General features: G+C 35.3%; 1 protein-coding gene across 1 annotated transcript; it reads left to right on the forward strand.

Moving 5' to 3' along the window:
• Positions 1 to 340: 340 nt before the first annotated feature.
• Positions 341 to 24,909, forward strand: LOC120776145. Its single transcript, XM_040106685.1, has 4 exons — positions 341 to 783; positions 12,253 to 15,125; positions 16,652 to 21,443; positions 22,665 to 24,909. The coding sequence occupies exons 2-4, from the start codon at positions 12,281 to 12,283 to the stop codon at positions 24,820 to 24,822; spliced, it is 9,795 nt and encodes a 3,264-aa protein (XP_039962619.1). The 5' UTR covers positions 341 to 783; positions 12,253 to 12,280; the 3' UTR covers positions 24,823 to 24,909.
• Positions 24,910 to 26,766: the final 1,857 nt, after the last annotated feature.

The raw sequence follows: 26,766 nt of genomic DNA on the forward strand, positions 1-26,766 counted from the left end.
AATTATTGTGGCAACAATACACAAATAATAAATGAATAATTTGTCAATTTAATTTTGTTTTTAATATTAAAAATATGTCAGATGCATTAATTTTCCAATTGTCTCCTCCAATTGGATTTCTGTTTCGAATAAGATCGAATGAATATAGGAAAACTGCAAGCATAACATTTTCCATATAACTAAAAACGATTTATTTTGGAAAGAGTTGGTACTTATTGAAATTGATTAAATTTTGAAATCGAAACATAAAAAGACTTGTTGGCAACACTGATAGAAGTCGACATTTTGACGAAGTTTAACTCGTTCGATTTTTACACCCTGAGTACATAAATATTTTCTATGTAATACAATAAATGTATTCCAATAAAATAATGAACTTCAATACATTTCGGGTAGAATTTTGAGAATATAAGTAATTAAAGAATGTATGAAATGTATTGTTTTTGATAAAGAAGCCTTAATTGCCAAAGGCTGGAACTGACTAACGTCCGTGTGCTGCGGTAGGCTTCGCCGTCGCTCGCTGTGTTCGGTCGCCGCTGTTCTCGCTCCCACAGCTACTACATTGCCATATCCTTTGTGCTTTGCGTGCTTGTTACGCATCGATTTGGGCTAAACGTTAGATACCACCTAACAATATTTAGGGTGTAGTGTTTTGCTATTAAATGTTATTTACGCTCGCTATAATGTGAAATTTTACGAAAGTGATTTATTAAAACTAAAAAATGCGGCGATATATCCAAGAACAAAACTAGATTTAATTTTCATCTAGGCTATTGTTTACTGGTGAGTTCTTTCTACATAGTAATACACGTTGTATAATACATAGCGTTGGCTATTAGTACAAATTCAAAAGTAGTATGTACATTTAAAATTTTCCAGCGATCACTCAAAACCATTTAAAAAAAATGAACCTATCAAAGTTTATTCAAAAATACAACATGTGTATTCATAAAAAAATTTTGTAGAAGTGAAATGGTCCTATGAATAATAAAAAAGAAAGTGTAATTTGCAATTACTTGATTTGGTTGTAATATACACATAAGAAAAATCAGCTCAGACAATGTTTGGATACATTAGAAGCGTTTCTCACTTTAAACATTATATACTTGTACTATACTAAAGATGAATTTCCTAGGACAGCAAATCAATATTAAGACCTGATAGGACTCGAATGGTATTCTGTTACTGCAGTTTCAACCTCAAATGTTGCAAAGCTGTTTCCTTCTGTTCGCTAAATACTTATTGAACACACAAAATGTGTATATTTGTTATGGGAGAAAAGTGATTTTTATGACAAATGTCATTTAATGCTAATGTTATAATATATAAAAACTCTGAAGGCAATTGAATACTTCCACAACATTGCAATGCTATATTGGTTAACATTGGTAAGGAATCTACCGAAATAAATAAATACAAATTAGTAGCGCGAATATCTATACAAGTATATTAAGGGTGTAGGGTTTAGACACAGGTCTAGAGTGATATCACCGTTCCGACAATATTTGGGTCTAGGTGGAACGAATCGACCAACGATTGTCATCTAGGCGACATTTCTCCAAAATCATTTAGGGATTCCAATTAATTCGAAAATATAAAAAAATGACTAACAAATGTTTTAATATTAGCAAATAATTTTCTACGTTAATGTATGTCTTGACTTCCTCAACTTATAACGGTAAGCTAATGCTGTTATCATAATTAATTTTTTGTTGTTATACCTTACCATCGCTTTCTAACGAAGTTTGATTGTACAAAGAAATATGTTATTTGTAAAAATATTGAATATTAATTGACAGTCGTAGTAACAAGACATTGTTTTATATGTAGCTGTTAGACAAAAAATAAAATACCTTGTTCTACACATAAAAGCCAAAAATCCAACGCTGATTGCCAAAATTATGAATTGTTCGAGGAAATAGTATTTAAAGCTATAAATTTGGGTAAATTTTAGAATAGCATCCCCCGATTTCAAGGTTAAAATGGGTATGTATGGATAGAGGAAGTCCTCCAGATTAAGAGAATATATGTATATACATATGTATGTATATGTATATATGTACATAGTTGCCGCTGATTTATGGTTGCATTTAAAGTTCAAAAATTCAACTATTTAAAATGCGTGTTTCTCCCTCTTATAATGAATTTTATAGTTATATTTTTAACTTTTATATCCACTAACACTTCACTAATTTGTTTCTAACCATTTATTTTATATTAAATAGTGCAAAAATAACTTTTATTCAACATTTAACTTGTGTTCATTTATTTTTGTTCATACAATAACAAAAGGGTTGCATTCTAACTAATAATCAGTGCTACCTTACGTTCATATTTTACAGAAGAACCAAAAGAAATAAAGAAAACAAATAATACCCCAATGCCAGCAAATATATAACACACTAGTTTTCCGCATATAATTCCTTTCTGCATTGACGACCTTCGGCCGCGCTTCAAAAAAATAACCCTCTGTCGGACCAACACCTGGGCGTGCTCAGTTCTTTTGCGTTGAACTCCTTTTTGCGTTGGCGGCCTTCGACCGCGCTTCACAAAAATAACCCTCGGTCGGACCAACACCTGGGCGTGCTCAGTTTTAACTACTATATGTATATATATTCTAGATCTGGAGAACCTCCTCTATCCATACATACCCATTTTAACCCCGAAATCGGGGGATGCTATTCTAAATCGCAGCCATAAATTTTGTAAAAAGTTACGGTACCGTTAGAAAGGGGAAATCCTCCTGATTAAAAAATTTAAAGGTCATAGGTACCGCAAACACTTATTTTACGAGATATTCGACCTTAAAGTTCAAAAATTCCCAAAATTCGAACATTTCAAGAAGTTTTTCACCACATTAAACACATTTTACGCGTAAAAAAACGAATTTCGGTATAAATGTGGTATATACTAGGGGAGATGAAAAAAATGCAAAAATAATGTTGCTAACACTTATATTTTTAAACTATTCTCGATTGAAAATTCAAAAATTTGTATTAATAACACATGGTATCTCAATGTTTCGCTAAATTTTTTCACATTTTTCACTTTGTATATTTAAATATACACTTTAAAGATTGAAATAAGTCCACATTTTACTTTTATTTTGTTATTTTTTAGCTAAATTTATTAATTTAAAAATCACTTACCACACTTTTGGCTGAAGAGGTTAGAGTGTTTACAATTATGAGATAAACCAGCTTTGCCACATCTTAAAAACCAAATATGAAGGATTTATCAACGACAACGTTTTCTTTGTTTGTACTTTCGCGTGATTCTTTTTTCTATATTAACTATAATAAAAAATACTTTTCAACATTTTTCAAGCTATAATTGATATATGTGTATGTATAATATGTGATTTATATTTAATAAACACATTCTATGATAATATTATAAAATGTATATCATTATAATCTAACATTTTAATATATTACAATTTTATATTATAACAAGATCAAGTCGCTCTAAAAAAATAACAATTCTCGAGCCAAACCCGGGGTAACTGAAGTACTTTCGCGTAGTACTCCTATCTGTGATAAACACTTGTTTTTATTAGAACCAAGATTGCTTAACTGTGGGACGGCATTTCAAACTCCTTACGTACAGCTGCAACCGAAACCATTGGTTTTCGGAAAATGCAAAAGAACAGCTGGTACGACGAGGAGTGCCGTGTCGCAGCGGAGAGAAAACAGGCTGCCTACCTCGCAACGTTACGATCGATACCGAGAGTTGAAAAGGGAAGCGAGACGCATTTGCAGACAGAAAAAGAAAGAGGCCGAAATGCGTGAGTATGAAGAGATTGATAAGCTGGCCGACAGGAGTAATGCTCGAAAATTCTACGAAAAAAACGGGCCGCTTACAGAAGGTTTCAAGACATTTCAAGCATACTCTTGTAGAGCCCCCAAAGGTGATCTAGTCACCGATGCCCAGAGCATACTTAAATTATAGAGGGAACACTTCTCCAGCCTGCTGAATGGCAGTGAACGTACAACGCCAGGAGAAGGCGAACCCGATTCCCCAATCGATGACGATGGACCGATTGCCCGACCATGAAGAAGTTCGAATAGCAATCACCCGCCTGAAGAACAACAAAGCGGCGGGGACCGATGGATTGCCGGCCGAGCTATTCAAACACGGCGGCGAAGAACTGATAAAGAGCATGCATCAGCTTCTTTGTAAAATATGGTCAGACGAAAGCATGCCCAACGATTGGAATTAAGTGTGCTCTGCCCAATCCACAAAAAGGGAGACCCCACAATCTGCGCCAACTACCGTGGGATAAGCCTCCTCAACATCGCGTATAAGGTTCTGTCGAGCGTATTGTGTGAAAGATTAAAGCCCACTGTCAACAAACTGATTGGACCTTATCAGTGTGCCTTTAGACAACCGATCAGATATTTACCATGCGCCAAATCTTGAGAAAAGACCCTTGAAAGGAGAATCGACACATACCACCTCTTCGTCGATTTCAAAGCTGCTTTCGACAGCACGAAAAGGAGCTGCCTTTATGTCGCGATGTCTGAATTTGGAACCCCGCAAAACTAATACGACTGTGTAAACAGACGTTGAGCATCACCAAAAGCTCCGTCAGGATCGGGAAGGACCTCTCCGAGCCGTTCGATACCAAACGAGGTTTTAGACAAGGCGACTCCCTATCGTGCGACTTCTTCAATCTGCTGCTGGAGAAAATAATTCGAGCTGCAGAACATAATCGAGCAAGTACAATCTTTTATAAGAGTGCACAGCTGCTGGCGTATGCCGATGATATTGATATCATCGGCTTCAACACCCGCGCCGTTCTGCTTTCTCCAGACTGGACAAGGAAGCAAAGCAAATGGGTCTGGCAGTGAACGAGGGCAAGACGAAATATCTCCTGTTATCAAACAAACAGTCGTCGCACTCGCGATTTGGCTCTCACGTCACTGTTGACAGTCATAACTTTGAAGTTGTAGATAGTTTCGTATATTTGGGAACCAGTATTAACACCACCAACAATGTCAGCCTAGAAATACAACGTTATACAAGATAACTCTTGCCAACAGGTGCTACTTCGATCTGAGTAGGCAATTGAGAAGCAAAGTGTCCTCTCTCGACAAACAAAAACCAAACTCTATAAGTCGCTCATAATTCCCGTCCTGCTATATGGTGCAGAGGCTTGGACGATGACAGCAACTGATGAGTCCACGGTGCAAGTTTTCGAGAGAAAGGTTCTGCGAAAGATTTATGGTCCTTTGCGTATTGGCCTCGCGAATATCGCACTCGATGGAATGATGAGCTGTACGAGATATACGACGACATTGACATAGTTCAGCAAATTGAAAGACAGCGGCTACGCTGGCTAGGTCATGTTGTCCGAATGGACGAAAACACTCCAGCTCTGAAAGTATTCGACGCAGTACCCGCCGGGGGAAGCAGAGGAAGAAGAAGATCTCCACTCCGTTGGAAGGACCAAGTGAAGAAGAACCTCGATTCGCTTGGAATATCCAATTGGCGCCACGTAGCGAAAAGAAGAAACGACTGGCGCGCTGTTGTTAACTCGGCTATAATCGCGGTGTCTACGCCAGTAAAAAAGAAGATTGCTAAATAAAGAGAGAGGAATTATAGAGAAAAAGAGAAATTTCAGCTAATTGATCATTATTGTTTATTATCATCCTCCATTTCCTCATAATTGTTAGCACATAAATGATTTTCACTACGAGTATAGAAAGGAATTTCTAAAATATAGAATTCGTATATCTTCTTCTTAAATGTAGTAAAATAGGTTGTTGAAATGTTCGAATTTTGGGAATTTTTGAAATTTTTATAACCTTATATCCGTAAGACTTTCTCTATCCAACGGTAACTTCAGATGGCGGCGCCAAAGAAATCGGAAGTGGGCCCTGACAAATAAGTCCAGATGTACCACAAAAACCGTTAAGCGCGACGGTAGTAGAGTGATTGTCCGGGGAGCGTTTTCCCGGCACAGCGTTTAACAATTGTCGAGAATAGATGGTAGAATGGACCAATTTTCATATGTCATATCTCTACATTCCCCAAAAAGCTAAGGTACCATTCTCGTTCGAATCTGTCTGTCTGTGAGTTGGATTTTTAGCGCTCACTGCAAAAAGTATTGATAACGTCCCGATTAAAACCAGCGCCGACTTTCAATGAAAACCGCATTGAAAATGTATGGAGTGATGTTAAGATACAGATTGCTCAGAAAAGTTTTAAAAAATATTGATGAATTGATCGTGCAGGCATGGTACGCAATTCCACAAGTGGATGCCAGAAGTTGGTGGATGTCAAGAAATTTTGAAAAATTCGTAGGCACATTACATAGCATTAATGTTGTAATTTTCTTATTTTCCGCAGAATTGGCACCGTGCTATTTCTATGTCCAGACCAAAATACGCAATTAGAAACTCAATAATTTTTTTTAAGATATATGAAAAAAATCTTATAAATTGTTTGTACTTAACTTACTTGTTCATAGATTTATCACATGCTAATGAAAATATTCAATTTGTTTTCTGGTTAGATTAAGAATAAACTTCGTATTATTAGATGCTCAAAGTATTCTGTCCCTCAGTCCACGTCTGTATGTTTCTTCATACAAAACTGTAATTTGTTATGAGGAAACGCAAAAATGAGAGACTTTTAGCCTGAACAGTCGTGGTCCGCCCTCTAAATGGTTATATGTACATATCTTCCAAACCGTTGAAGTTAACTAAGCCAAACTTGTTGAGAGAAAGTCTCAACACTACGTCTTCGCACATTCTGAAAATAGGTATAATCATACAATAACCTCGCCATCTTCTCATATATAGGTTATGTTAAAAACTACTAAAAATGCGATAATCCACTGGTGGAGAGAGGCTTTATAGGAGCTGGTGTAAAAATTTTACAATCGGGGTGACACCGCCCACATTTAGGTGAAATCCTGTACTCGACAAATTTCACCAAAATTTAGTGTGTTAGCTAACCTCAAATCAGATATACATGATACAAACTCAACCAAGGGACTAAGTATAGTATATTGGATATATGTACATATATGTAGTCTAAGGTATCGACCAATTTCCCACGACAATCTGTTCTACGCACCGGAATTGACTCGAATTTCATCCGACCAAGGGCTGTTCTTTCGACGATCTAACCCGGTTTGGATCGGTTTAAAAAAAAAAAAAAAACAATTTCTTTCATATTCAGCGCTAACCCACATTATTTTTAGGAAGACTTGTCCGATATATTCGGTATAGAGCAAGTTTGCATATAATTCATTCAAAAAATAATTCAGTTAACATTTGAATAAAATTTTTCTTAGTCCCGTATTTGGATTCGATATTAACGAAAAATGTGACACAAAGCATTTTTTCATAATAATACAAGTATTTTTAGGCCAATATTACTGTCAGTATATATGTATTAAGAATTATTTGTCACTTTTTAGTTCAATGTCCTAGTATAAAAGCATGGTTTTAGCCTTTTAAATCATATTTATTATTTAGACACACGTGGTATTTTCACTTTCTTTAAGGATTTGTTTGAGTAAATTTGTTACTCAAATGAAATCATTGTAAAGTTGATGATTTTAGCTGCATAGTTTTAGAAGTATTTTTTTTTTGCAGGATGATTAGTTAATGGCTTAAGCTGCATAGTTTTAGAATAATTTTTTTATTTTTTTGGAGTGCCTAGCAAACCCTCGGTTCTTCTTTCAGTGCCATTCAGTTTCAGTTACAAACATACAGATGAAGTTAATGAAAGCGTTATAAATCCGCTAAATGCATTGGGTACAGGTATTTGATGTCTGGCTCCCTGAAAAATTCTAATCGGATTTTGATAATTTTTGGATATAAGATCAAATACTTTAAGGGTACTATGTGTGCAAAGGTTTTCCCCCGATATATTCATTGACGTACATATATTGGAACTGAAAGGTGCTGATGGAATTTAAAGTTGCGTTGTTGTATATTGTAGAAGTGGGAGGTGCCGTGAGCACTGCCCGGCTTCTTGGTTGTGAAGTTAAAAGCTTGTAGCGTGTTTATTCAGTGAATTATCGCGCTTTTAGTACTTTTTAACTTAACCGCTATATAGACATGAGGTGTGGTTATTATTTTTATAGGGTATGAAAAGACTTCTTTTCAGCAACTTTTGTTGAGTTTATTTCAGGGGATTGTCACTTGTTACCGTGATCTCTTGTACCAAATTACAGTTCGGTATCCAAATTATGAGCTTAGTTATCAAACTTAAAGGGTTTTCGTTTAATGGCATTTTGTAGGCGTGGCAGTGCTCCGATTACACCCACCAGCAATACATATATAACTCTCTTGGGGTGTTCCTTAGTACCCAAGAGAGGTATGTATATCTGTTGTAACAATCCCCAACAATTTGCTTTAAACATTCATTTTTAATCCTAACATCGGCATTAAAAAATTAAAATCTAATTTTTAAACCAAATTTTTTTAATTAAATTAAGAAAACATTTTCGGCTCTAAACTACATATAGTATATTCAGAATTTTAATTTTACTAAGATATTTTACGCATAAACCGATTTATACAATAGCATACAAATTTGTAGACCTTACTCCTTTTCTGCGATGAATTTTTCAATGAATTTTTCAAGTTTTTTTTTAAGTTTTCCACGGAGTTTGAAACACCTACTAAGAGTTTGTTCATAAGTTGAAAATTTTAATTTATTTTTCAAAATCTATGTCATCTCCCTCAAAGTAATCCCCTTTGGCCCCAATTTACTTGAGCCAACGTTTTTCCAATCCTCGAAACAGTTGTTAAAGTCAGTGTAAAAAGTTGTTAAGTAGTGTTTGCTGAATATCCTGAAGTCACATAAGCTAAATCAGGCGACCTCTTTTTACAAATAGCTTCGCGTAAACGACGGCTTCGGCTCCCTTTTGACACGATATTCGGCCTATTTATCGTCTGTTTCATAGCATAGATCCAAGACTCATGGCCAGTAATAATATGTGTCTTGACATCCTGGTAGTGATAAAGCAGTATGTCACAGACGTTAAACTGATGCGGTTTTTCGAAAAAAATTAGTTATTTTAGAACCAATCGTGCTTTCACTTTTCTTAGGCCCAAATGATCTTTCAAATTTTTTTCCAGCGCCAGTAAAATCTCTGACTGTTAATCGTCAATTTTCAAGTACAAACAATTATCACCGAAGGTCTTTTTCAACATTCTGAATGTTTCGGTACCAGAAATTTGATTCCGCACAAAAAATTTAATGGAACTTCTTTGTTAAATAATTGCACTCATTATAAAAATCGCCGAATGAACTTTATGTACTTCAGAAATACAAGCGTAAACTAAACAGTAATGATTATCTTAATGTGACATTGGCACAGATGTCACTGACAGTTATACCAACCTAGAAACAAATATTTCGTCGAATGGATTTTTGCGCTAATTAAAAAGTTTTACTATTTTTTTCCCACAGAAGTATGTATAAATGATCAAATGATGAGCTGAGCCGATTTAGCGATGTCCGTCTGTATATACGCGAAATATAGTAGTCCTCAGTTTTTGAAATACCGATCTGAAATTTTGCAAAATTTCTCTCTAAGAAGCTGCTCATTTGTCGGATCCGCGAGTATCGGACCACTATAGCATAAAGCTGACATACAAACTGAACGATCAGAATTATCGTAGAAATATAGCATATAGCTGTCATACAAACTGAACAATCGGAATAGTTTGTATATAGAAATTTGACAAAGTATCATCACGAAATTCAGCACAAATTACACTGGTAGACACATAATTTGTGACATGAAAATGTTTAAGGTGTTTCTAATGCAGTTTGATACCCTGAAGTCAAATCTGAAAACAGAATTTTTCTATCACCCACATAAAATTTCATTATACAAGGTGCGTTCCAAAGTAAACAGGACTTAAAAAAACAGACCAAATGGTTTTTTCGACAAAATCAATTTATTTTATTCAAAGCTTCTGCTTCAATACAGATTTTTGCACGGTTCAAAAGCATGTCGAACGAGTGTTTTATCTCGTTGGCCGGTATGGCCGCCAGTAAGCCGGTGCAAGCCTTTTAAATGGCCTCTACGTCTGCATAACGCTTTTCTTTCATGGGCAAATGCATTTTTTCGAAAAGGAAGAAGTCGCACGGTTCCATATCAGGTGAATACGGTGTGGTTAACGGTTAAAATGTGATTTTTGGTCAAATAATCGGCCACAAGCGTCGATCGTTGAGAGCAATTTTTGGTCGTCAGTTAATTTGTGCGGAACAAACCGTGCACACACCTTTCGTAAGCCCAAATGTTCGGTCAAAATGCGATAAATCGATGATGATTTCAGCTGATTTTTGATGAATTCACGCACAGTTTAGATGGAATTTCCGGTGATCACGAATTTTGATTGGCCCACATGTTGATCGTCATTTATGTCCTCTCGACCCCTTTGAAAACCTTGAAACCACTCGTGCACTCTGCTAAGGGATGGGCAATCATCGCCATAAACTTGTTTCATCAATTGAAACGTTTCGGTAAAAGTTTTACCAATTTTAAAACAATACTTAATGTTGGTTTTTTGTTAGAGGCTCATTTTCGCACCAATAACACAAACATACTGACACTTAAAACGCAATAACTTCACTTCCAATCAATGAAATATCATGAAATTCTCACTGGACAATCGATAAAGTTAACAGATTTTAACGCAACAGTTGACATATAGATGGCACCACCAGGGGGCGCAAGATTCAAAAAGTCCTGTTTATTTTGAAATGCGCCTTGTATTGTATCATCTCATATTTCCATACGATCAGTGATTTATCCGGTTTATACCGGTTCTGCCTGCTTGTTTCAAGTAAACAGCGTATTTTACGATCATTTTATTTAAAAAAAAATTTATCAGAAATTTAACGGTGTCCGAAACGGTTACGTGTTCTATTTTTGGATAGCAAAACGTTTTTGAGTTCACATTCTTTTACGTTTTTGAAATTACTGAGTTTAAGATTTATAGGTACGTATACAATGCCTAGGCAGTGCGTAAATTGTGCCAACAGTTTTTGTTATGTGTGCGAAGAACTAACTTTTAAATCGCAAAAACGCAAGTTTACTCGGCTTGTGCTAAAAGCTTACGAACTGTATTTTGGTGTTAAAGTTAGGGACCAAGAAAAAGCGTAAGCCCCTGATATCTGTTGTAAAACTTGTGTAACATTGTTAACAGCTTGGTCAAAAAGTACAAATCGTAAAATGCCCTTTGCAGTGCCAATGGTTTGGAGAGAACCTAAAGACGACACCTTACATATCTTAGATATCATATTTTCTATCGCATTGTAATAAATGTAACTTGTATTCGTCACTCCGGAGTACTCTATTCCAGTATTGGGGATTTTTTTTACATTTACTTTGCAAATCTTAACAGCTTCTTAATATTTAGTTTTTGATACGAGAGTTTCTGTGGCAAAGAATCCACGAAGTTTCGATTCTTGTAAGCGCCTTCTTATCGTCCGAACTGATGTGTCTCCATTAATTTGATGTCCTACTTTAGCCTTTATTTCACGAGAAGTCATGAACGGGTTGATTTTGCTCGTACTACAAATTATCCAGTCTTCTGACGGACTGGGTTTTCGTGTTCTGAACTTCTTGGCAGGTTTTGTGCTTTGTTTTTTTTTTATACAATTAAATAGCTCTAAATATCAATTTTTAGAGCAAGCGAACTTTTGTGCGATAGCCGACATTGATAATTTCTCCTTCTGATAGCACCTCACAATTAGCTCTCTCATTTTTGAAGGACATGACATTTTTTTTGCACATTCTAATAACTGAAACGTATTTAAATTATTGCCAGTATATTTTACTGTTAAGTTAAAAAAAAAAATCGAAAATATAAAGAAAAAACTCCGCGTTTCTAATTCCGTGGCCAGCCAAGAAACACAAAATGGGAAATATTTTCTTTTTTTTTTTAATAACCAATCAGCAAATAGCCTAATGTTTACTTACAAAAACCATTCATCGCCTGAACCATGAATAACGGTGCTCATAATTTACAGTGCGCGTCTTATAAAAAGTATACAGCAATTTGATTTTTTCTACCATATCATTTCTAATTATAAGGCCTCCACTGTATTTGTAATTCATATTTTTTCTTAAATAATATAATATTTTAAGTATGTATAAATTGAAAATTTGCTTATTTGCTTAATATATGTATGTATATGTACATATGTATATATAGTATAATTGTCACTTAATAATTTGATCAATAAATATGTTTAATTTTTTTGTTACAGCTAAACGGCATCATTGCGCAGCTTCAAAATGTCTCGCTTTGGATTGCGAAGCAGTTCGGATATCTTCAAAGTCTCTGAGGAGCAAACAAATCGCAAGAAAATTGGTCCCGACAGCAAAATGTCATCGAAACGAAGTTGTCAGAAGAAAAAGAAACTTATTTACTTGGATAAAGATGAGAGATTGAACGAGTCTTGTACTCAAAAGGAAGAAAATAAGTCCCCGGTTTCTATTATGTGTAGTTTGCCTCTGAACCGATTAAGTGGATTTATAGAGAAACTTAAAACAAACAATTTGAGTTTTGAAATTAAAAACCAATATAGTAATAAAAGTTCCCATAATGAAGAAGAAGGAGTAGATGGAAACAATTTGTGTAATAAACAATCTACTGGAACTGTCTGTGACAACGTTGGTTCAAATCATCAGGAATTCGACGACTGCACTTCATCTGTTGAAGAAAGTGTAAGAATTCTTTGCTTGTACTGTGATAAAAAGTTCACGTCCTACAAAATGCAACTGAAACATGTAGAAAAGTTTCACATTCAACATAAGAATCGCAGATGTAGTGGCCGCAACTCACAAGTGGCAGTACTAAGCGATTCAAAGAAACAGCGAGGAGATCCATGCGGCATCGTAGTAGCCAAATATCCAGGCTGTACATACTGCAAACGATCTAGGACTAATCAAATTGAGGCATCGATTAAGGATTTAAACGATCTTTTTATTCATTTCGTTGATTGCCATCCGGACAAATATTTTGGATGTAAATCTTGTGTACAACGCTTTCCAAATAATTCCAAATTGTCCCAACATATGCAAACCATTCATAAGGATATACCACATTTCACTGATGATAGTTTAAAATGCAAAGATTATGATTTAACTATATCGGAAAAGGAGGATGCTGAAAAGAGCTGTCGAGATAAATTTAAAATGTCAAAACCACGTTGTTCTAAAGCACAAAAGAATGCTAATGCTATTAGCATTCTGACTGCATCTACTGAGGACGCTATCCCCACGAATTCCAATACAATAATGGGTGCTGAAGAACCAATTTTATCTAGATTAGGACTAGCACAAAATCGACTACCTAATAGCAGAAAAGGTATTCGTTCACGAAAAGATAGCATCCTCTCAGACTCAATACTGAAGCCTGATCAGCCATCTGTTTATATGACAGCAGTCAAAGCACGTAATAAATCTGGAAAAAATGCAATCAGAGAGAGTGGTGATGCCGAAGTGGTTTTTCGTATGCCGACAAGAACGGAAATATTGTCCAGTGTATTCGATGAAAACTTTTACAGAGATGTTGTTTCAAATGTTCGACATAATCTATTATATTTTTTGGATGGGAAGCTTTCGGGAAATATGGGCAGTGCCATGAATATGAATTCATCTATTTCTTTGATTAAACATCAAATACCAACTATTAGAAGTACGTTGGCTGAAAGTCCCATTGCCCCAGATGATCGAAATAATATAGATAGTGAGATTCATGCTGCCACAAGTCTGTCAACAACTACAGCTTTTCCAACGCTCTTAACTGCAGAACAATATGGTGGAGATGCAGTTTTATCAAAAATTCGGAGGCCACATACAAAGCATTCTTGGAAGTGGAAGTGGGACAGTGTGAAAAAATTTAAGTTAATAAATGAAGGTGGAAAAATAGTAAAGAAAATGAAGCAACCAATGTTGGGCCTGCGCGATTTATCAAAACTGGATATGTGGACTCAACTGTCTATGCGTCGAAAACACGAAATACAACAATACATTTTAAATGTTGGTTCCCATTCGAATGAAAGTGTACGTGAAGAAAAGCAACGAATAAATGAACAACTCAATTATATTTTGGACATGCGCCTATTACCTCACATCATCCTGGAACAAAATGAGCAAGCAATAATCAAAATCGAAAATGATGAATTCGGAATATTATCCCATATGCCAAATAGTGAGGAAGATGGAGCATATAACATTCTGACTCAATCATTTGTCGATGAAACATTTTTTTCCATACTTCAACTTTCACCTAATCACGAACATCATTTTAATCGAACACAGTTTGTATTAAGTGGAGAATGGGCACGACCACGATGCTATCTATGTATGTGTTGTGGCGCAAAGTTCGAAAAGTTGAAATCATTAGAGGAGCATAAAATGTTTCGCCATTCGCATGTTCTTTCCGCGCACTATGAGGTTGTTGGGCGCGAGTTACTGGCAGGAAACTCGCTATGTCACTTATTTATACCTAATAGAGCACTCAGTTATTATGGCAATGAAAGTTACAATAACTCGAATATTGTACGTAAAATTGGTTGGAAAAAGAATGAGTTGATTCACCTAAGTCGAAGATTATTAACGGGTTCAACAGGAGATGATGACTCTTCTGATAGTATACAATCGACTCTAAATAGTTGCACTTTAAATGTTTACAGTGCTAAACATAGCACAACCACAGATGAGTGTGACACTGACACAAAAACCACCTTAGACATTAACACCGGATCACCATCTAATAGTATGCAATCGTCGAATTCCCTTTTCACAGCACCGTCGAAAATGCATCTCAAATATAAGGAGGCGGCTTCAATTTCTACAAAATGCTCCAAATGCTCTCGCAGATGTAATGGAACGTTGGATTTGTATCGGCACATGTTAGATTGCTCGGGTGATTATATATGGTCTTTAGCGAAGAAACGAAAATACCGTTACTATTGTGGATCGAAAAAACGGCGCTCATGGAACAAGCATAATTTCGCGGAGTTACGCAAAAAGCCTCAAAAAATCGCAAAACCGTCGCCGCCATCAAATGACACTGAAGAAAGCATTTCTTCTTCCAAAGTTAAAACTCCATCAAGACAGCGCCCTAGTGATGGTAAGCATTCATGTAGACTAGATATATTTTATAAATAATTTTTGTGTTAAAAAATGTTTCTTCAAAGTGCTTAGCGCATTTCACTTTAAGCGCTCCATGTCGGTTTTAATGAAGTTAAGTGGACAAGTTTTTGTAAAAATATTGTGGTTTAGCGTTGAGAGCGAAGTGATTTTCATCCACTGGTTGATGTTTCTTTTATATACTCAAAATTTAATTAAAACTAGTATCTATATCATTTGAGTTAATTAAGTTTATCTAATAACGGGTTTTTCAATAAGAGCGCTACAAAAGTTTATTAAATAAAACCAAAGCAGTTTGGGATACCAATGAAGTTCTTTATTCCTGTGAAAGTACATTCGATGACATTATATTCTTTTTCATGGCTACCACTAGCATGCTTGCAAAAGTCCGGACGCCGAACCCAATTTCGACGGTTTTCAAGCATAAATCGGCCGATGTTGCTGCAATTTCACTTTCGATATTGGTACGAAGTTCATCAATCGTCGCTGACTTGTTGGCATAGACCATAGACTTAGCGCACGACGTTCACCAAATTTGGTTTTCAATAAATCGATTGAAACATTCGCTGTGTGGCTTGTGGCGCCGCCCTGTGGAAACCACATATTGTCTAAGTCCATATCCTCCAATTCGGGCAAAAAATATTCGGTTATCATTAAGCGGTAGCAATTCCCATTCACAGAAACGTGCCGGTCTTGATGATCACGGAAGAAGTACGACCCAATGACGCCGCCGGCCCAAAAACCACACCAAATCGTAATTTTTTCGTAATGCAATGGTGACTCATTTAGTACGTATGCACAGGAATAAAAAATTTCATTGATAATCCCAAACCGTTTTTCTTTAACCGCTTTTATTGAAAGACCCGTTATAAACATCCGGTACTCGAAGTAAAATGTAGAAATGAAAATATAGAAGTACTATATCGCCGAAAGTATAAAATAATAGTATATCCTATATGATTGTAATCCTTTCTTTTTACCATCAAATAATGAATATTGAATTCCTTCGCAACATTTTTTAATATAAAGTTCTATGAATATTTGAAAATATTTCTCCGACTTTGGTCATTCCAAATAGCGAGAGTATAAAATTTTCGGTTACTACATGATAGCTCTTCATTTTACGAATAAGTAAACTACAGGAAAAATAACCATTTTTAATAGAATCTATTGATTGCTAGATTTTTTTCCGATTTCAATTGGCTCGCTGTATACAGGTTGTCAACTAAAAGAAACATATTGTATGCTCGATTCAACTCGAATTTGACATGATGTTTAAATATAATTTGATTATTTCTATAAATCTATTTTTATTTTATGAAATTACAACAAAAAGCCTATAAAAATTTACATGCTGCGACTACTTTATCGTGGTTATCACATGAAAATATGTAGAATTGACATACTAAACACTTCAGATTATTTGAAGTGTAGTTTAAAGATTTGAGCTGTTTTATATTAAATTTTAACAAGTTTTTACAAGAATTATTTTTTCTCTTCCCTTAGCTGAATCAATTAAAAAGATGCTGGAAAACTTACCGCCGAAACGCATTTGCAAAAAAATATTCCCGGCGTTGACCAAAACAAAGAAATCGAAGTTTATAACGAAACATAAGATATACAGTAGTCAAGGAAGACTTAGATCTACACGGGCTAGACAAATTTCAAAGCTATCAAAATCCAAAGTAAAATTTTCCAACAAAACTACCAAAACTAAGAAAAGATTGCATCATAAATCAGACAAAATGCTCTTGAAACACAAGCCCAAAAATTTACTTAAAGTGGATAGAAGTACAGAGAGTAACGACGATATAAATGGTTTTACAAGTAATATAGAAAATGAAAATCATAGAAAAGCTCAAACTTCTAGCAATATTTTACCTCAAGTCGATGCATTCTCTCATAAATGCGATGTGATTAATGAAGAAACAGTTTTGGAAAAATGTAATACGCCATATGTTGTTGGATGTACGGACGAACCAGCAAAGAATTCAACAGAAAATACCACAATTCCGAATGAGAGTAGAGTCTGTGACAGCTTACGTTCAAATAAATTTGGGACAGATTTTCAAAAATTGTCGACTCTTGATATTTCGGTAAACAATGAGGCCAAAAACAACTCGCAATATATTGATAATGTTACCTGCAATAAGAAAAGAAGCAAAAAAATTAATGACTGTATTGCGATGCTGACCGGTAAATTGGAGGAAAAACTAAAGACTGAAAAAAGTTCATTAAACAAAGATGAGTCATGCATAGAAAAAGAAATTAACAGCGAAAGCAAAAATAAGTTAAGCAGTGAATCCAAAACGCCTAAAAGAAAAGCACTTTCGCGAAAAATAATAAAAGTTGACAGTATACCCTCCCAATCATCAATAGCTAAAGTTGAGGTAATGCTGCAAACTACAACCACAACCGCACCAATTATATCGAAAATGCCGTCTACTTCAATCGTAGAAAATGCGTCAAATACAAAAATGTTAACAGTCGCTACGTCAACAGTAACAATAACCACATGCAAACCAACGGTTCAAAATAATTTAAATTACCTCCCGAAACCAGCAAATATAAATCTGTTGCAAGAAAATAATAAATATTCTTTGTTAAATAAACAGTCCACGCAATTAGTATCAACCAATTCCGGTTCTGTTTTATCCGTAATGCCACCAATATCCTTGGCTTCATCGAATGCTACTTCATTATTGCTGCCAAAACCTCCCGCACCGTTAGTCGTGGAAAAAAAGAAAAAAACAACGCCAGCAATGCTAAATACAAACACAATTGCTGAATTGGTACCTCCGTTTCCAACACTGCCACTTAATCTTCCATTGCAAGCTATACAAGTCCATCCAACACCCATACCGCCGCTGCCCCAGCCGCCTGTTTTAACAGTATTACCACAGCCACCTCTTCTATCAACGCCGGTGCCTATCGCTCCTGTTGTACCTGTTGCTCCTATGGCGCCCATTGTACCCGTAGCACCAATGACACCTATAGTGCCTGTTGCGCCCTTATTTAATTCGGAGCCACTCAATTTATCCAATACGAAAAATATCAAAAAACCAAATGTGAACGAATTAGTTTGTTTACCTCCATATCGGGGTGGCATACCTATGAGAAGACAAACCATTTGTGGTTTTGAAGCTAGAAATTTTATTCTGGAAGATGAACCTTTAGACCTCTCTAAAAAATGTAACAAAGATCAATTAAAGGATGTAACGCCTGTGATGCCACTTCTACCTATTATTAAGCCCATGGAGGTCCATAATATTCCTCCTATTGGCATGAATATGGCTATTGCGTCACATCAAGATGCTGTTTTAAATAAGCAATTCTATTCGAATCTTGAACTGCTAAAGATTCCACAAATACGCAATCCTGGAAATTCGAATAGCAATGAAGTGAGTTTTGTGAATTCAATCCCAAAATGTCCGGTTAAAAAACGTAATGTAGGTAAAAACAACAACGAACCGACTTCAAAGACAGAAACTTCAAATAGAAATAAGGGCAGTAATAAAGAAGCTTTATTGAACAAAAAAGATAACTTAATGAAGGGAAAAAACTCTCAAAAAATGGATGATGAAGTTATTAATCATATCGATGATGCTATAAATTCGGTGATTAATGCTGTTAAGGCAAGTTTGCCAGATAATGAGGATGATGTTGGTGGCAAATATAATAAGTGCAATAAAAATATTGATCAAGTGCAACCAGTAAATCTAATACCTCTAGCTAATCAAAGAAAAGCAGTTCAGGCAGAGCTCCCTACAACGTCGACTCAAATTCTTATGACGCATTTACCATCGCCTGAATCATCCTTAAACATGCAAAAGTGTAACGAAGAAGTAACGAAAAATGAAGTAACAGTTGGTAGTTCAATGAAGCCTTTGGTGCAACTACCTCAAAAACGTTACGTTCGATCGAAAACTGTAGATTGTCGTCCAAACGCGTTATCAATTGCTCCAGAAAACACATCAGATAATTTGCTACATCAAACTGAGTTACCCGTGGTTGAGCTCAACGTAATAGCCGCAACAACTACAAACATTGTTTCTAATATATCGGAATGCTCAAAAAGTGTCAATGTTATGCCTGAAGATAAACTTGAGATCCCAATTATAGACTGTAAAACGAAAAGTTCAAGCTGTGAAACCTCTTTTCAAAACTGCGAAACAGTATTATGCCAAAAAACAAATAACGATTTAAGTGTTTCTAACGAAACGCACTTAAATGATAAAGAACCTTCAAGTCTTCCGTCTGAACCACAAAAGAAATGCATTTCTCCCGCAGTCGAAGTTTCGAATGAAATAAATCCAAACATTACAACTGAAGAAAATATGAGCAACATTAATAATACGTCATCTGGCTTCCATAGTTGTGGACAAGTCGATAGCACCGTGGAAGCTACGAAGAAACAAAGACGTCGACGTAAAAATGAGTTAGCTGCTATTGTGGCTGACCAACTTCTGGAAAGCTTTAAAATTGATAAAACCCGTCGTGATAATCTTAAAAAGTTGGAAAATTTAGCATACGAAAAGAGTGAGGACCTGTTTGTTACAGGGATGTTATTAATGTCAAGTACAAAGAGAATTGTTACATGTGCTAAAACCGATCAACTAAGTAATGATGTGAACTCGAATAAAAATACTGATAGCGTAAATCGGCAAAGGCAAGAGCAAAACAAAACCAAAGCAGCCAAGGTGAAGCACAAACAAAATGCTTGTAACAATAAAACCATCCAGCTTGCAGACATAATACCAGCTCTCGTGAATACAAACAATGGTCCGAATGAGAAATGTAGGGACGATAAAAGTGCTGTAAATAAAAGAATTAAAAAACGACAATCTCGTAGCAAAGGCAAACCATTGGACAATGAGAATATAAGCAAATTAAAATCATCACTTGAGTCATTTTCTATTGGTATAGAAAAGCAGCTTACAGAATTAGAAGCTAGAAACTCAACTACTATTAACGTTCCTGAAACAAAAGTCTTAAATACTTCCCCAGTTTCTATGAGACTATCTCTTCTAAGGCCAAGTATACTTTCTGCCAACATCGAGTCGAATTTAAATGAACAAAAAGCGCTCACTATTGAAAGTAAAACTGCAATTTCCAGCCGTGATCCGCGCCTCAATAAGAACATACACAAAAATGATCATAATGAATTTTCTGAAGCGGCACCAGCGGAAAAGGATAAGAATTTGGAAGAAATAGGTGATGTTGAGGAAGATAATTATCTTACAGAAATCGCTAAAAACGTAAACGAGAAGATAATGTCTTCAGAAAATGAAGAGTTTATGTTCGTAAATGATGGCTTTGAATTAGCTAATGAACTGCAAGATGATTCAAATAGCAAATTTTATAGCCGTCCACCAACTTCTATGAGTGTTCGAAGTGCTCCAAACTTTAACGATGATCGCTCGAATTTTGGATCAATTTGTGATGAAAATACGAATACAGAAGTGATGGACATGGATTTAGAAGACGAAATGAGTGTGTATACCAGTTATTCACAAGATGTAGGAAGAGGTCGTGGCAGAAGAAGGCGTCGACGAAGAAGTATTTTGTTAAAACGGAGACCAAAAAAACGTGTAACTCATGACAGTTCGGCAGAAAAATTCGAGTGTACATTGTGCAAAAAAATCTTCTATTCACTGAACTCATTGACGAAACACAACATGACTTTAGCCCATGTATCAAAATTATCTGCACAAGAGTACCTATTATCGAAAAAAATGGAGAACACATCAGTTCAGATTGAACCCAACAATAAAGATACGCAAAAATATATTCCAACTGACTCCACAGTTTCTCGAAAACCAGCGGACAACAGTGATACAAATCGAGTTTCTGAATTGAATGATTCTGATCTTCCACATACCAATCGCTTGGAACAACGGGTTCATACTGTCAATATCACGGGAAAAAGGGAACTTTTTGATACTGACAAAGGTAAACCACCTTTTAATAATGCGCCACGCTTGAATCTCAATCCAGATGAACGATTGTTTTTCGAATGTTGTAACATATTGAAAGGGGCGGAAACAACATGTGTAAATAATGTCGAAGATAATAATATTGGCGGTGCATTTGATTACAACTTCAAAGACAAAAGTCCAGTATGCATGATCCCAAGCAGTACATTCAAATCGTTACCTGGTGAAATCTCCAAAAAGCAGATGACAATAGAACCAGTTAGTGGCAAATCCAAAATCCATCAACAAGAATTTAGAAGTCCCTCGGTTCAACAGGCAACTATTTTAAACAAAGTTGGGCCTACTACATCCACTCGAGATCAGTAAGTATAATTATTATGGACAAAGTGCATCCGTCTAGTATAATTTACAAATTAGAAATTTGTATTCCCAATTATATTTTATTTACTAATGTTTTCTTTTTTATTGTCATTGCAAAAACTACTTTATTGTTTATGAAAAACTATAAATATTCCTTTCTTCAGCACAACTCTTACCAAAGCTGGAATAATTAGTTCAATTTTTTCTACTAATATTTCCAATTTAAGTTCAAATGATTTGTTTACTAATCATGGAACTTATAATTTATTTTCATAATTTCGAAAAAAAAGACATCAAACTGGTGGTTAAAGGAACTGTTAAAATTTTACTTAGCTTACTATTTTTCTTTGGTGATTTCGATTTTTTTAAACAAATCATTTTACATTTTAGTACTTTTAATAATACTGCACCAATATATGTAAACTAAATTTGGTGCAAACTAAACAAAATTTCGTCCGGTTTTAGTTTATATCTCATATATTTCAATAGAAGATATGTCAATTAAATCAAACGAGAATAATTAGCATTATGCAAGAGGTTTCTGTTGATTGATTTAAATATAAATATTAGTGATAATATGACGTACCTATGATAATATAACCGTGTTCCCAATGATGTGTCAAATATGATTGTAATCTATTCAAGATTTCGAATACCCGTAAATAATTCTCCGGCTTGATCCTTGACAATTGCGAGAGTGTAAAACATTCGATTATACAAGAGCTTAACTCTTCCTTCCTTCGTCTAGAAGATCTTGTTGCGCAACTCAGTATTTAAATTGTTTGGTCATGATACGTTTCCTAGTATACTCAGATCAGTAGCATTATGCGATGTACAATCTTGCTTCGTACCTAGGTCAAGTAGGCAAGCCAGTCATAAGTAGTCTTACACAATAGATTTGAAAGCCAATACAATATGGAATGCGGCCAGTCTATTGATGGTTTGAATTTGGCGTCCCTTATGCAAACACTATGAATTAAATTTATTGATTTTATTCGTTTCGTTGTGTGAGTTTGTTTTATTAAAAATATCGTAAGAGAGCGCACTTCCATTAATATTGGCTTATAATAGTTCAAAGTAATGCAATCAGAAAATCACAACTAAGTTCTAAGAATTTTAAGTAATGGGTAAATCTAAATTAATAGCGATTTTTTTATCACTTGGTATCTGTGACCAACGGAGTTAATATTTTATACTTAATAAAGCTTTTTGGTTTTTTTCAGACGCGCTGCTTCTCCTAACTATTCCGCCATTTCTCAGTTTTCAGCGGTAACGAATGCAACGTCTAGATTTAAAACTAAAGCTGCTATGAAAGGTTATGAAAATACTAATGTGGACTTATCAATGTGTAAGGAATTGGAAGCCAAATCGCCAGCTGTCTGTAAACTGACAGAATTAGCTGAAATCGCCTTGGGAAATGAGAAATCAAATTCACCAGAATTTACCTCCATATCAAATAACCAGGAAGGCTCCATATATAGGCGGTTAGCAAGTCGAGAATATATAACATCGTCAGTCGCAGTTGATAATCCAAAAAATTGTATTGACGGTAATGACAATGCAGACCGAATCAAAAGTAGTGAAGCTCAAAGTTCTACATCATCGAAAACCATAATGCATTCTTCCAAAATAAAATCTGTAGTGGGAGAACATAGTAAAGAAGCCTGCAAAAGAATTGTTATACCTGAGAGGCCGTTCAAAAATATCGGTCTCGAGGAGAAGGAAACAATTACTTTTCAAAAGCCCAAAACAACTGTTAATTTGCTAACAGATGATAACAGTATTTCCACAACTAGCTACTCGGATCGTGATGATTTTGATTTTGCCTCTTTGAGTTGCGATGAAGAGCCTAGCCCAAAGGTGAGTAACGAAAGAAATATCAAAGATAACTCGGATAGTAGTTCTAGTCGAGCAACAGCTAAAACTTTTGAGAATAAATCACTCATAATGGATCGCATATTTAAGAATATGGGTACGAAAGCAAAAACATCTGTTAAAGTACAAAGTATAGGAATCCAGAAAGACCCGTCACCCAAAGCGGATATCAATCAATTGTTTGATGAATTACGTGGTGATTGTGGTCCTAAAGTGAGAGGATCCGAGAGCACTTCAAAAAAGCATACTAGTTTAGATAGCTCTGAAAACTTGCAACTTAAGCAAAGGCAAACAGCCTCTCAAACGGAAAGGCCATTATCGTTTACTCGTGGATCGAAAGAGAGCCGAAAGAAATCTAATGTTACTTCGAAAAGCCAGAAAGAAATAACGAGACTGCAATCGGAATTAGGTATGAGTCAAGAAGAGATTGTCAAATTAATTAACGAAGGGCAGAGAAAATCAAAAAGACGTTGTGCGACAAATAGACCAAAAAAGTTGGTGGAAATGTGGAGCTCAGATGAGTATGAGGAATTTTTGTCTACGAAAGATATAATTGCCTTAATAGAGGAAAAGGAAAAGCAAGAAACCCGAAAAAAACGAAAGACCTCGAATCACTTAAGTCCATGCAATAATAAGAATAAAGTTATTGAAACTCCAAAGCTAATAACTGGTAGGAGAAAAAGTGTAAGGTGTGTAGCTGATAATAAGGAAAGACATATAGAGGCCTCTGTAGAGTTGCAAAATTATCACTGCAGTAAATCGAAGGCTCAGAGCAATCATGTGCCGATACATTCCTTGGAGAATAAAGGAAAACATACTCGTAGTTGTACAACAGTTGACAGCGATATTAAACTTAAAAATAATATTAGTAGCGAATTAAACCATAAAAGTACAACTAATCGCCTAAGTAATAAGAAAAAACGGTTGGCTAAAGCCAGTTCCGAAACTGTTGTACCCAAATCGTTAGCATTAATTGGGGAAAATAAAAAGGAGTCTAAAATGGAAACCACTTCCACAGAAAATGCTAAAGATATGCGGCAAGGGAAGGAGGAAAAACTCGATAACAATTTATCAGATTTGAAGCAAATTAATTCTAGAACTAGGAGTAATAAAGATAGAAAGCATGTTGAATGTAAGGAAATTGTAAATAACACAAAATCATTACCTAGGGAACCTGGCACTAGTGTTGTAGTTAATAAGAAACACACTAATAATCAAAGCTATAAGAATCGAAGAAAAAATCAATCACATCAATCGCCCCCACGTCGTAAACGTTTGGCATCTGAAAAACTGTACTACTGGTCGTCGTCAAGCGATGAAGATTTTGGTAAAATTAATGCGACGTGTGCCCAAGAGTTTGATGGCGGCGAACAATATCAAAAGCATGGTTGGATTGTAGGAGATTCTCATAAAAAATTAGTAACTTTACTCGCAATAGCAAAAGGAAATAAAAAAGTTGATAATAGTTGTGGAGTAAAGAAAAATGTTTGCAGGAAAAAAAACTAATGTTGAATAAGCATGTAAATATATAGTTTTAAAATTAAGCTAATGTTATATGTATAACGGATTTTTTATTAAATATATTTTTAAAATAAAGCCTAGCTTATGGTAATTTTCAGAAAATGTTGAACTTAGTTAATTGGGTTTTCATTGAATAAAAAGTTGTAATCTATTTCATTTTATACTAGCTCTGAAACAATGTATTTTACAATTGTTATATTGTATTTAATAAAGTTGTTGGGTTAGGTGAGCGATTATGAGTATATGTATAACTAATGCTCAAGAGGACGAGAAAAGTCGAAAGCAGGGTGACTGCTCGATAAAACTTGATATGCGGGTTCTTAGCACACAAAAATTACAAAATTAAAAAGTTCTTGATGGGCGTAATCGGACCACGCTCACAAAACACCATTAACCGAAACCACAACTGAGCACTACATGAATACATAAAACTGTAATTTGTCACAGAGGATCCGTGGTAAATGCGAACGATTACAAAAGCACTCCGAACTAAATATAGCCAAATGCAAATGATATTTCTGCAAGCTCTCAACATAACCAAATAGGCACGTATGAATATGTACACGTGTGCCATATGCAAACCATTAAAGTTTGACTTCGAAAAGTGCTTGATTTACTCGTGTATTTGGCTGTTAATATCTGTTGAACTTCCATTTGCATTGTATTTATTTTTTGCACAAATTATTTTTTTCTGCAGCTGCTGCAATTGCGAACGCCTTGCAATATAGCAAGGGGCACCTGTGGACGAACAATTTTTAAAGAGTGTGCGTCGCCCCGCCGTCTAATAAGTTTAATATATATGTATATATAAGTACATATATTATAAGAACTGGTACCGACCATGTGAAAATAAATGAAATCGGAAGATAACCTCGCTCACTCTCCATATAACGATACTGTTCAAAACTACTAAAAGCGCAATAAATCAATAACTAATTACGTCAGAGACATTAAATTTTATCTCCAAGATGGTATGAGAGCTTTATGGGAGCCGAAAATTGGACGATGGGAGTGGCATCGCCCACTTTTGGTGAAACCACATACATATCTCTGGATCCGATCCATTTGAGTCTTTCACATTGCAGTATACAAATCAAGAAGTAAATAATGTAAGGGGATAAAATTTCAGTAGAACCTGAGAAATCGTGGGTATCGTTCCGAAAAAGTAAATTTTGAGAAAAACGCGTTTAAAGTTTAGGAGACAATGCTAGTGAACACGGACGCCACGTCACAAAATCGGCTGTATCTCCGAAAATAAGTCGAATTTTGAAAAAAATCGATTTTTTCAAAATCCTAGACAAGAATACCCCCTTAAATTGTAATAAAATTAACTATTAATTTTGTTTAATCAAACACAACTAACGACCAAAAACTATAAATGCGCTAAATAGTTGTCCAATGAATTTAAAACGAAATTTAACCAATACGTATTAGCAACATCTGAACGGAAATGATAACGGTTATTTTCCTACGCATTGAAAGAGGCGTGAGAAGCAGTATTGATCTCCTAATAACAAATTTATGGAAATATCGCTCTTTTACAAGTAACAGCCATATCTCTAATTATGAATGCAAGTGCGCTAAATCTCTATCCATAGCTCTATATATGTAACTGCTGTGAAATGTTTTTTTAAAGACATTTCAACGTCGATTGATGTCTTATTATACTCCTAATTGTAATTGTGTTTAAACGCTGAGCGCAAAGGAATCTAACTGCTGTCCCTAAATAAAGCAAATTACTGTTGTGCGTTGTGCGGCGCGTTTTTTATCGCTCAGCGTTAATGCCGACGCGGCATCCCTAAATAAAGCGTGAATTTTACGTAAAATTCTCACTTAAATTCAAAAATTATCACAAAAAAAATTAAATGGAAAATAAATTAATGTATTATTAATACTTACATCCATTTGTACAAGCATTTAACACCGCGC

The sequence above is a fragment of the Bactrocera tryoni genome, chromosome 4 (assembly GCF_016617805.1).
Source record: "Bactrocera tryoni isolate S06 chromosome 4, CSIRO_BtryS06_freeze2, whole genome shotgun sequence".
Taxonomy (NCBI): Eukaryota; Metazoa; Arthropoda; class Insecta; order Diptera; family Tephritidae; genus Bactrocera; species Bactrocera tryoni.

What these genes read in the sequence shown, in the direction of transcription:
- LOC120776145 (XM_040106685.1), top strand. Translation starts at nt 12,281, where the DNA reads ATGTCTCGCTTTGGATTGCGAAGCAGTTCGGATATCTTCAAAGTCTCT. An exon ending in AAGACAGCGCCCTAGTGATG is followed by an intron (nt 15,126 to 16,651) that starts GTAAGCATTCAT and finishes CTCTTCCCTTAG; the next exon opens with CTGAATCAATTAAAAAGATG. An exon ending in ACTACATCCACTCGAGATCA is followed by an intron (nt 21,444 to 22,664) that starts GTAAGTATAATT and finishes GGTTTTTTTCAG; the next exon opens with ACGCGCTGCTTCTCCTAACT.